The sequence below is a fragment of the Schistocerca serialis genome, chromosome 2 (genome assembly GCF_023864345.2).
Source record: "Schistocerca serialis cubense isolate TAMUIC-IGC-003099 chromosome 2, iqSchSeri2.2, whole genome shotgun sequence".
In the NCBI taxonomy this organism is placed as follows: domain Eukaryota; kingdom Metazoa; phylum Arthropoda; class Insecta; order Orthoptera; family Acrididae; genus Schistocerca; species Schistocerca serialis.
The window spans coordinates 306,484,376-306,496,869 of NC_064639.1; the positions used below are offsets into that span (position 1 = coordinate 306,484,376).

At 38.8% G+C, this 12,494-nt stretch overlaps 2 protein-coding genes across 6 annotated transcripts in view; one reads left to right on the plus strand and one right to left on the minus strand.

The window, feature by feature from the left end:
* Window positions 1-12,494, plus strand: part of LOC126457079 (mRNA (2'-O-methyladenosine-N(6)-)-methyltransferase) — a 154,125-nt gene that overhangs the window by 129,754 nt on the left and 11,877 nt on the right. For both annotated transcript variants that reach the window (XM_050093082.1, XM_050093083.1), the window contains one exon: window positions 11,742-12,013. In XM_050093082.1, coding sequence (XP_049949039.1) covers window positions 11,742-12,013 — 272 coding nt within the window. The remainder of the gene's footprint in view (window positions 1-11,741; window positions 12,014-12,494) is intronic.
* The window catches only part of LOC126457080 (2',3'-cyclic-nucleotide 3'-phosphodiesterase-like), a 183,323-nt gene that overhangs the window by 49,956 nt on the left and 120,873 nt on the right, over window positions 1-12,494 (minus strand). Inside the window, exon 7 of one of the 4 annotated variants that reach the window (XM_050093093.1) lies at window positions 5,629-5,660. The exons of the other annotated variants lie outside the window; for them this stretch is intronic. Within the exon in view, the coding sequence (XP_049949050.1) occupies window positions 5,644-5,660 (17 nt within the window). The 3' untranslated portion in view covers window positions 5,629-5,643. Of the gene's footprint in view, window positions 1-5,628; window positions 5,661-12,494 lie in introns of those variants that run through there. 4 annotated transcript variants of the gene reach the window in all.

The following is a 12,494-nucleotide window of genomic DNA, read 5'->3' on the forward strand; positions in this document are numbered from 1 at the left end:
CCTCTTTTCCTTTTCCCACAATGGTGTTCCAATCTCTCATTACTAGTTTGCAGCATTTTTTATTTTCGTCCATTACTCTCTCTGTTACATTGTACGTTTCCTCTACAATTTGGTTATCATGTTCTCAAGTTGGCATATACACCTGGACAATCAGTAAATCTTTTTGTGATCCTGTCATTTGCATAGTCAACATATACCACACATTTAGCCAATTCCTTTGTCATAATCATTCCAACTCCATTCATTCCTTTTACTTCTCCTCCTAAGTAGTACAATACATATTCATGTGACTGCAACTCTCCACATCCATTCCATCTTACCTCAGCATCTCCTACGAGGTCCATATGATTCTTTTCCATCTCTCTTTTAAAGTTTTCTAGTTTTCCTGCTTGTAGCAGAGTTTCAGTATTCCAGGTACCAATTCTCGTTTTGATTTTTTGCCTCCTTTCAAGTTGACCCCTCTGGAGATCCGAATGGGGGACTATTTTACCCCCGGACACTAATTTTAACGTGAAAGGAAGCCATTTATGTGCATAAAATGGAGACTGCATTATGCAGTGAAGATAATCTGCAGTGGTATTCCGTTGCCTTCTGCAGTTCTGGAGGCCGCCCCTAACATGGGATACAGACACCTTTTGCAGCCGCCCGCTCCGGGTCAGACGCTGCATGAGAAGTACAGGTTGGAAAATGAAAGACCCTAGCCCTCGAAACTCAATAGCGTTAGGGTCGGAAAAGAACAAGAGCTGGCCGAGGGTGGTCAGATAGGAAAGATAGTAGTGCATAGACCTATTTATTTCTACAATGGTTTACATCAGTTTACAATTTGAACATTTTTCGACATAATCACCATTTCTCTCAACGCATTTTTGTAGACGCTGTGGCAGTTTTTGTATGCCGATGTCATACCAGTTCACCGCCATGCTGCGAAGAAGGATGCCACTACTGGAGTGATTGTTGCTTGGTCTCAGGTGTGAAGTGGTATGCCCAGGTTTTGTCACTCGTGACAACTGAGTCCAGAAAGTTGTCCTGTTTGGCTGCAAGGTGGTGAAGAAATGCGCGGGAAGCATTTTCTCGTTGCTGCATGTGGTCCTCAGTCAGTATGTGTGGCACCCATCTTGCGCACGCCTTCCGGTAGTTCAATGTTTCTGTTAAAATTCTGTGAGCGGTGCTTTGGGAAACCTCAGGAACCAACATGCAGAGATCATCCAGGGTGATCCGCTGATCTTCATGCATGCTTTGCTCAACCTTCAACATTGTCTCCTCAGAAATTGACGGTCTCCCGCTCCTTTGTTCGTTGTGAATTTCAGTCCAACCAGCTGCAAACTCTCTACACCACTTACGAACATTTTTGACATCCATGCACACTCACCACACACTTCCGTCAATTGGCGATGGATTTCAATTGGCACAGTGCCCTTTGCATTTAAAAACTGAATAACTGTGCGCAATTCACTTAGCGGTAACATCCAATGGGAGCTCCGTTCTCAACGGCTGTTAAGCCAAGACTGAGCGCCCCAGCGCAGCGTGTGCATGTTTACACACAGCGCGTGAAGCACTCTTCATAACAGTGTGACCAAGTGCCACACAGAGTTCTGTACTTATAAAAAGTAGGAGACCTTACTTTTGGGATTACCCTCATATTAAATCTAGCTCGCCACTTTTTGTAAGTGCACAGTGCACAACACCACCACTCTTTCAATGCAATATAAAATGACAGGGTCTTTCTGTGCATCAGTACCACTTGTTACAAATTTCTTTAGATCTGTGTAGCTACTTGTCTTGAACATTTTCGAGAACTGCTTGATACTTCTCACTTGTATGTGTTGTTTTGACATATCCCTTCCAAAAAAAGCAGAAGTTACACCTTACGGTAATACAGGTAATTTTTGCTCACCCATGTCACCTGCCATCCTCTTTTCTTGGTGGCAGGCTCCTTAATCGTCGCAACTCATGGTTCTTTGTATTTTCAAGGCAAGTCGCTGTCAGCAGAAGTGAAGGAATCTTAGCTCTTTCCAGTACCTGAGGCTTTACAGGAGAAAATGCTAAGCCTTTCAAGAAAAACTGTTATCTTCTTTTTTAGCTTACCTACTTTGTATGAAAAATGGTTTGAGCATAAATTCCTGCTATATCTCAAAACATTTTTTGTCACACCCTCTTCTGAAAAACAAAATTATTTTGCCCGTCCCCCATTTTTCTTTCCTTTCTCAGTATTTGCCACAGAAACTGCCCACAGTATCTATTTACTTCTAATTGTTGCAACTATCAATTACAATAATAATAATTATTATTCAAACACATGAGAGTTAAACATTTTTTTCAAAATTATCATACTTTTGCATTATTCAAAGGTGGTGAAAGTTCACAATTAAAACTAGTTTATAAATAATCATGGCTGCATGTTCAGTTTTTGGCACTGAGCAAATATTTGTGTTTTACTACGTACATATTTCTGTAAAAAATTTGTTCCCAAATTAGTTAATTTAAGGTTGCCTGTTTCCACCTATATTGCTTTCAGTTATTTTAATATTTGAAAGATCATGATGTACAAATGAAGATAGAACAACAGTTGACATTTAAATGCTAACTTAAAAACTGTTATATCCAAACTGATCATCCAGAAGGGAAACAAGAACAAAAATGCACATGGTTCAAAATTTGGAAATTTTTGACATTTGCACGTTTAGTGTGATGTCGGTGCTTGAATTTGCAAGTCCACTCTTCGTTGGATCTTTGAAGCAGCAGCTTGCAGATCCTTTTCCAGCTGCAGTCAGGACCGATGCTTTGTCTTGATTAATGCCACTTTGGCAAATGTTAAGGCCACATTATCATACTTTTGCATTGTTCAAAGGTGGTGAAAGTTCACAATTAAAACTAGTTTATAAATAATCATGGCTGCCTGTTCAGTGTTTGGAACTGGCACTGAGTAAAATGTTAAGTAAGTTGATGTGAAGGGTAGTAAAACATCCTCTGTCCTTGTTAAATTGGAATATTCATTCAGAGTCTGCATCTAGAAAGTTTCAAGAGACTTTGGTTTAAATTCATTTTGAAGTGTTCTCTCACCTGACAGTTCTATTAGTTCCTCCTGGTCTACTGTTGACAAGTGGTCTCTTGTGATCGAATCAAACAGACTGTGGATCCCACCACACTCAGTTGAAGCTTCTGGAAATTTATCTTCAAAGTGTTGATGAAGGTTTACGAGATGTACTACACTAATTCTACTAATTTTACCAACATCCAGCTCATTTTCCTTCATGAAATCATTCATAAAAGAAAACAATTCACAGTTACTCTATCTGGTTTCCCAAAATTCAAGTTTTCTCTTAAATGCAAATACTTTCTCACTTCGAAAGATAATACTACATTTTGGCCTTGGAGTGATGCATTAAGATCATTCAGTTTCTCAAAAACGTCAACCCATTAGCATAATATTAGAACGCATTTTTCATCCAGAAACAGAGCCATGAGTGTAAGCCAATGCCTTCCTCCCTGAGCATCATGCGTATGTAATACCAACAGAAAAGGAGTTCACAAGAAAGGAAAGATCTTCACATGTAGTCCTCCCTTCCAGAGATTTAAAAAATCCACAGCCCTCGAACATTTCATTTTCATAACAGTAATTCACAAAAACACAAAGCTGGAAAAGATTTCCAATGTTAGTACTGTCTTTAAGTTACAGGACTAATTTGGAGCTATGATGAAGATGTGGTAGCAACTGATTTCTGATCATATGAGAGTGGTCTTGACTCTCACCAAACCTTTCTCTATCCATGATTTCACGTTTCGACAGCTGCTGCGGGAGAATTAATTTCTCGCCAATAAAGTGTGGTGATTTGGATTTTGCACTTAAGTAGGATACCTCTGGGGATGCTCTTAAGGAACTGATATCCGCTTCTTGAGGAATCTGACACTTCCTTTTAGTTGTGGCCCATGGCACTTAGAAAATTCAATGGATTTAGATATGTGGTCTGAAAGTATTGTCTGCTGGTGACTAGTGTTATAGGCGTCAAGCTATCACTGGCTACAATATCCAAAGAGCGTATTGATGTCATTCCTCATTATTCAAAAGAATGCTTGTAAGGTCAGACAATCAACTTGGTGCTTATGGACTTTTGTTTTGCATTTAGAACTAACTTTGCTGATCAGGACAAAGGAAGATGCGAAAGAAGAATGCATTTTGTTGAAATTTGAATCTTTTCTCCTTATAAGGACTGTATATTTTTTAAGGAGAAGAAATGACCAAAAGATAACAAAATAAAAATGACCAAGCCTTGGCGTACTTTGTACATTAAGTGGACACACTCGCTGTTTATTTTATACTGCTGCTCACATGAATGTATGACAAAACAAATTATCATTGTGTTAGCTAAAGCAATAATGAAGCCAAAGGCACAGGCTTACAATTGTAAAACAACAATGGAATGGGCTCTCTTGTTACCACTGCGAATCAGCCACTTATCCAGTACTTAGGTCACTTCTTTTAAATATGATTAACTATTGCCACTGAACATGAACTAGAATTCAGTTTCTAGCTCACTATCCTTCAGCTGATTCCGTAAATCTGGCAGAAATCACGTGGACAGTCACATTGGCTGTAATTAACAATCAATTTCTTGAAGGGCCGTGTGATTAAACATTACTCATTAGTTTTCTCAGCATTCCTGCTGACATGCTCTACTGCTCGGTTCTTGTGAAATAATCCAGCATATTAAGGCCGGAGAAAAGCTAGTGCCCTCACTTTGAGGGCATCTACATTAGATGATAGAATATGACCAATGGTCATCTTCTTGTCACCTGTGCAATGGAATACGCACCAACCAGTTGGTTTTCTATGCAGACTTCTCCCTTTGTTACATAGTAACACAAAACTATCTCTGGTTTACCTGTAACTTGGCAATGGTTCCAAAATTGAGTATAGTTGAAACAGGTTAACCCCCCCCCCCAGTACATATGCTTTAACATCATGTCATTCTGAAAACCAAACAGAGAGGAATGGACGGCCCTATCTTTCTCTGGCAAAAATTCTTATCATAGTCTCTCTCTTTTCTCAATGACCAATTCATGTTAACCGCTTTTTCAATGAGGCGGCGGCTAAGGAATAACTGGTGTACTGGTTATCCATTGCAATGTTTGTTCTGGAGCCTTCAGTGTGAGTAATAAGCCATCCTACATGACACGGAGAACTTGAAACATTGTATGATCCTGTTGGTTGTTTCCCACAGTACACTTCAATATTATTGTGAAGAATGTATGAGCAAGCATCTGCTTATTAAAAAAAAATAAAAAAACATACTTTGCTGGTTACATCAAAACGGGTAACACATTTCCATGGTGAGTATTGTCCATAAAGCCTGTTGTTTCACTTGTGGCCCCTCAAGCAATATATTTAGGTCCAGGAAATTTGTTTGCAACAATCTTTCTTTTTAGTTCTGTGGTAACATTACCACACCTTTTATTCCATTTACATGTTTCCCTCTCAATAAAAATATCACCAGTGGAGAGAGTGACTGTTCAGTCACCATATTGTTCTTATTCAGAATCTGAACTGCAGTTAGTTTGTGTGATAAGTTACTATTCTATCTCGGAGTCTTCATCTGGTACAGTGTTGAAACCTGGCCTTGAGTAGCCACTCAAGCTCTTTGTCAATCAGCTTTGATCTTGCCCTGCACAGAATACAAGAACTTGCTTGTTATGTGTTATATTTTGCTGCACATAAAAAATAACAAAATGATTGAACCTGCTTGTTATGGGTAATATTTTGCCGAGCATAAAAGATAGCAAAATAAAAATGACCAAGCCGTGACGTACTTTGTACATTAAGTGGACACACTCGCTGTTTATTTTCTACTGCTGTTCACATGAATAACAACACAAATTATCATTGTGTTAGCTAAAGCAATAATGAAGCCAAAGGCACAGGCTTACAGTTGTAAAACAACAATGGAATGGTGCAAGACAGTGCACTCTCACAGGCCCAGGTTTTCCAGTGGTTCAAGAATGGGAGACCGTTGAAGACATGGAGTGATTTGGATGCACTTTAATGAGTGGTTTGGTCAAAACTGTGGTCAAAGTGAAAAATCTCATGGAATCTGACCATTGTTTGAATGCAAGATTAATCACCAAAAACATCAACTGTGCAAAATTATGGTTCACAAAATCTGAGCATGTGGAAGGTTTGGGCAAAATTGATAACTAAAGTGTTCAGTGATGAAAAAAAACTGAAAGTTGACTTTTCCTGTGAGATGTTGGAATAGTTGTATGGTGAACCAAACTTTTGGCAACATACCAACAGCTGACGAATTATGGGCGTTACAGTATGATCCTGAAACCAAGCACCGAATCTTGGCCGGCACCTCTCAAATCTCTAAATCCCCAAAGAAAGGGAGAATGTCAAATTCCAAGGCCTTATTTGACAAGCATGGGGAGGGATCCACAAACAACTTGTACCCAATGAGACTATTTTGAAAAAAAATTAACAATACACAGTAACCAGATCAATTAATTCTTTTTACCAGAACCAATCTCATTACTTTAAGAACAATCCCTCGATTTAGCAATTTCAGTGCATTACCAGGTTTGCTAGTCTAATGTATTTCCATTATTGTTTACCTTCTTTTTTACCTCATAACACAGATTGTGACTCACATGCATTTCCCTCCCCCCTCTCTCCTCCTTGAAGAGGGAGCAAGTTTCCAAAAGCTAGGTTTTATTTATTTTTGTCAGTTTTCTGTTAGTGTCAGCTGTACTTAGATAAGGTAAATACTAGCCAACACACCTGTCTGTCTGTATACTTTTCACATTTCTGTATGATATTTTCCTTTCATCAATAACAATGATTGTAACATCTATTTAGAGCTAAAACTACAATACCTGAGAAAGTGGTCTGTTTTATAATGGGGAAAAAAACTGAGATAAAATTTACTGATTCGCTAAAATTACTTGGTAGTTATATGTGAAGTACACAGCTTGTGGTCTAGTGGTTAGCATTGCCTCTAGATCGTGGGATCCTGGCTTCGATTCCTGGTTGGGTTGGAGTTTTTCTTCGCTCGGGGACTGGGTGTTTGCATTGTCCTCATCATTTCATCTCACTTTCATTGACCTGCAATCACTAAAGTGGGATTTAATGGAAATACTTGTACCAGGTGGCCAAACCTCAGATTGGGTCTTCCAGCCAATAATGCCTTGCAACCATTTTTTGCATGTGGAAGTTTTGTTTTGTTGAGGTTATTCTCATAAACAGACTGATGTAGACATGCTGTCCTTTTCGCATTGTCAGCCTTCAACAGCAGTTAATACAGGTGATTTCTAGCAGCAGCTTTTGTTTCATAAGTATATTTTGATGCCTGTAAAAATCAATAGATTTCTCTTGAAGCAGAAATTATTTACTTAAAAAGCTCACTGAACATGGTACACGTGTACTGATAAACTCCAACCCATCCACACCAAACAGCCAGAACAATAATGGAATGGCCTTAAAACTGCTTCATGTTGAAACAATAATTACAGGCTTACAAAATGTCTTATTAGGCAGTCCCAAACAAAAAAAATGGCTTAAATGTATGCTAAATAATACACACTAATAAAACTGAAAGTGTGATATTTGTATGCATCCTGATGAATAACAAACCAATATTCACACATAAATTTATGGAATTTGCATCATTGGGCAGTACTGAATCTTCACTGTCTCTGACAAGTTTGATTCAATGACAGAGGAGTATGGAAGTACCAGTTGGAATCTTTACAGTTGGACTTTCTTTTTATTGAAAATACCATTACATCAGGTTCCTTAAAAACATTTTGCTAGTAAATCTTGAACATTTATCCCTGATCATATGAAGGGATATCTGGTATCAGGATGATGGTTGTCTTGAACCAAGGCAAATACTGAATGCGATTCACCTTGACTAATGAGTGGAGGTTGTGGCGGCAACACTTCCCTGATCTCTCAAATCTCACCATTAGATTACACCCCCCCCCCCCTAAAAAAATGGGGGGGGGGGGAATTTTAATCTGATAATACATCATTTGCTCTGATTTAAAAACGTTTTACATGTTAACAAAGATGACACACACACACACACACACACACACACACACACACACACACACACAAACAAACAAAAATTGTCTGGCAAAGTGCCAGTGTGCACAGTCTGTCTAAGAGAGGTATCAAACCCATATTTCACTCCCCTCCAAAATAAGAAACCTTCTGGGTAGCTGAAAGATAACGTTCTACTTCGTACATCTGAGGTCTATTACATACTGCATGAATATGGAAAACCCATACATCAGACAAACACAACCAGGCTGTGCCTCATAGCACAGAACATGTTTACAATGTATAATTTGAACAGGAAAATAAACTTGTTATAGCCAAGAATAGCTTAATGAAAAAGCACATGTTCAATTTTGAAATCTGCCCAGCTAATAGTTTTTGGGACAGCATTATTAAGGAAGCAATCAAGCTATGAGGAATGATAAACATTGTTAACCAAAGTAAGTGTTTTGCCTTCAATGCTGCTTGACAACCAACCTGTAAATCAAAAATACAGAAGAGGCAGCAGTGTGCAGCATTTAAAACCGCTCTGGAAGTTGAGTTGTCAACTACTTAATCAATCAGTAGGGCTCCTGTTAAACTATTATGGAGTGGCTGTTGAAAAAATTAAATGTCTGCCACTGATAAGGAATGTATGGCACTGGTACATCACCAGAGGATGGAAACACACACACACACACACACACACACACACACACACACACACACACAGTAATATTTTAATTAGTAAATAATCCATATAATTTTATTTGACTAAACAAATAAAATGCCATGATCATTTTAACAGATCAATAGAAGCTCCAATTTATACAAATGGAAGAACAGTGGCTTAATACACTGTGTGATCAAAAGTATCCGCACACCCCAGAAACACAAATTTTTCGTATTAGGTGCATTGTGCTGCCATCAACTGCCAGGTGCTCCATGTCAGTGACCTCAGTAGTCATTAGACATAGTGAGAGAGCAGAGTGGGGCACTCTGCAGAACTTCAAACGTGGTCAGGTGATTGGTGTCACTTGTGTCATATATCTGTACACGAGATTTCCACATTCCTTAATATCCCTAGGCCCGCTGGTTCTGTTGTGATAGTGAAGTGGAAACGTGAAGTGACATGTACAGCACAAAAGCGTACATGCCGACCTCGTCTGTTGATTGACTGACAGTTGCAGGGGGTCGTAATGTGTAATAGGCAAACGTCTATCCAGACCATCACGCAGGAATTCCAAACTGCATCAGGATCCACTGCAAGTACTTTGACACTTAGGCGGGAGGTGAGAAAACTGGGATTTCATGGTTGAGCGGCTGCTCATATGCCACACATCACGCGGGTAAATGTCAAATGATGCCTCGCTTGGTGTACGGAGCGTCAACATTGGACGATTGAACAGTGGAAAAATGTGTGGAGTGACGAATCTTGCTACACAATGTGGCAATCTGATGGCAGGGTCTGGGTATGGCAAATGCCCGGTGAACGTCATCTGCCAGCGTGTTTAGTGCCAACAGCAAAATTCGGAGGCGGTGATGTTATGGTGTGGTCATGTTTTTCATGGAGGGGGCTTGCACCCCTTGTTGTTTTGCATGGCACTATCACAGCATGGGCCTACATTGATCTTCTAAGTACCGTCTTGCTTTCCACTTTTTAAGAGCAATTCAGGGATGGCAATTGCGTCTTTCAATACGATCGAGCACCTGTTCATAATGCACAGCCTGTGGTGGAGTGATTACACAACAATAACATCCCTGTAATGGACTGGTCTGCACAGAGTGCTGACCTTAATCATATAGAACACCTTTGGGACGGTTTGGAACGCTGACTTCATGCCAGGCCTCACTGACCGACATCAATACTTCTCCTCAGTGCAGCACTCCGTGAAGAACGGGCTGCCATTCCCCAACAAACCTTCTAGCACCTGATTGAACGTATGCCTGCGAGAGTGGAAGCTGTCATCAAGGTTAAGGGTCGGCCAACACCATATTGAATTTCAGCATTACCGATTGCAGGACACCACGAACTTGTAAGTCATTTTCATCCAAGTGTCTGGATACTTTTGATTGCATAGTGTACTTCTATGTCTTAAAATCCCCCTTTTGTTGAACAAGGAGTTGAGAGACAAAATTATATGCAAGGCCTGCAAGCTGAAAAATGTAAAATGTATGGAAGTTGGAGCACCCTGCCAAGACACGAACCTTCTCTGAAAAAGATGTCAATGAAATAACAATTTACTGCAAACTGTTACTTCATCTGGTATGATTTGCAACAAGTTCCAGCTGTTGGGTCAGAATAGCAGGTGGCTTTATGTTTTTCACTTCCTGTTGACTTGTAAACATAGTACACACAAGCAACATAGGTGTTATATATCAAGTTCTGTAGTGCTGTCCATACCTCGAAAAAACATTAGCAATTCTTGTAATAAGTAATGGTGGAGTTCCTATCCTTGGTGAATTTCAGTCAGTCATCACTTTCAAAGGCATGAAGTCCAGTTCAGCAAAATTTGCACCTTCAGTGGAGGAGAGATAGTCTAATGCCTTGGAACTTGGATTTAGAAAACCTTAACAAATGTAATAACACTGAACTTCTATTTACAAGAGGTTTCAAATGTAATTTAAAAGAGTATGCCAATTCATTAAAAAATGTGCCAATAACTTTGTGGATAATTGTTATTAAGAGTCACTTGCAACTTTGTATACAATCGCTAGCCAGATACTTCAATTTGATACCTAAAACTGTTTACCAAATATTCTAGGTATCGAATTTTGCAGGTTCACTTTGTAAGATCCACTGCTGTGATGAATAAGACACACAACTGCTGAATGTTCAGTGTTAATATGATATGTTATGTCTCTCTCTCACACACAATTTTGTTGAATTAAGAGTGCACAGATGGCCTGAGGAATTACTTGTGCTTTCAAAGTTGCATATTGCTTTTGTTTGGTTGATAATTATTGCCTACAGTCTGTATGTGTACAAACTGACACAACAGAGTGCAGAATATATATATGTAGTAAGAGAGTGACTAGGATGTATGTGCAAAGTACGACAGATAGAAAGTGGACCATCACATGGCTCCTGCCAGATTTTGTAGTAAAACCCTGAAAAAGTAAAGTAAGCAAGTTTGTTTGTTAATTACATGTTCAGTAGATCACTTGAATGATTCTTTCATCAAAACGATGTGGAATGAATCAGTTTACAGGATAAATATACATGATTAGTGTATCAAGAATGGATGTAGCTTAGGTGAATTACTGAAGACATGACTGAACAGTAAATAAACCGAAATAAATAGGTTCGATGCCAAAAGAAACGATGGGTGAAACAAAAAAGATTAATTTAACTCTTTATGCTTCTTTTGATTACGGTGGCTTCAGTTCCACAAGTACACACACATCCTGTGAACTGTCTCATTGCACATCATTTCAATAAAAGACTTGTTTAGCTGATCTACAGAACATCTAATTAATTAACAAAGGGAGGTTGTTCTTCATTTAACCTATTTCACTCTGAATCACATCATCAGTTTTTCTTTCCCTTTCCATTCCGTTGCTCTCATTTGATTTACACAGTGTTTTTTACCTCTTCTTTCATGTGTGCACTGTTCTGACTTATGTATGTATTTTTAAATTAAAAAAAATCACTTATGTATGTATTTTTAAATAAAAAAAATCAAGTTATAATTTGTCATTACAGGAACAACTTTATAGGTATAACTGCTTTGATGATAAAAAATTCGAACTTTTTTTGCCACGTGTATGGTGTTTGTTGAAACGGTACAACACGTTCATTGGTGCAACAAGCAAAGATGATGAACCAACTCAAGGATCACTTCCTATCACAGTACTTGAGTGCTTGAATAGAATGTTTGGTGTAACATTTGAATGCTTTGCATCTCCACTGAACTGCTACTTCAGGCAGTATTGTTCTGCATTTCCAGACACTGATTCATATTTTGGATCAAGAGGGTAAGAATGTTGTTATTATCTTAATATATCTTGGCATCAATTCATGAAATGTCTCTTTAGTCATATGAGACTTTCACAGCCGGTATTTGCATTTTTTGTGATATGTGTTTTATGGGCATTAGATTGTGGTCCAAGGGATACTTCTCTTGCCTAACATTTTGTCTTCCAATGCTGGAGTCACCGTCAGAGGCTTTAACAACTCAGAAAGCAGTTGAACTTGTTCAAGTTCAGCAAGCCGAGCTGTTTATACATATTCAGGTAACGGTTGGTTTGTGACATCATCAGACTGCTGCCTGAGATTAGGGGAGTCATGCCAGCATGTTTGTGGAGCTTTATTTAGTACTGAGGCCCAAAAATCATCTTATTTCAGTCCTCCTCCTTTTCTGTTAAAGTTGTTTTTGTGTCTTTGAATTTTTATGGCCCTTCTGTATATCCTGGCATAGTAATGAATCTTGATAATAGTAATAAATCTTGATAAAAC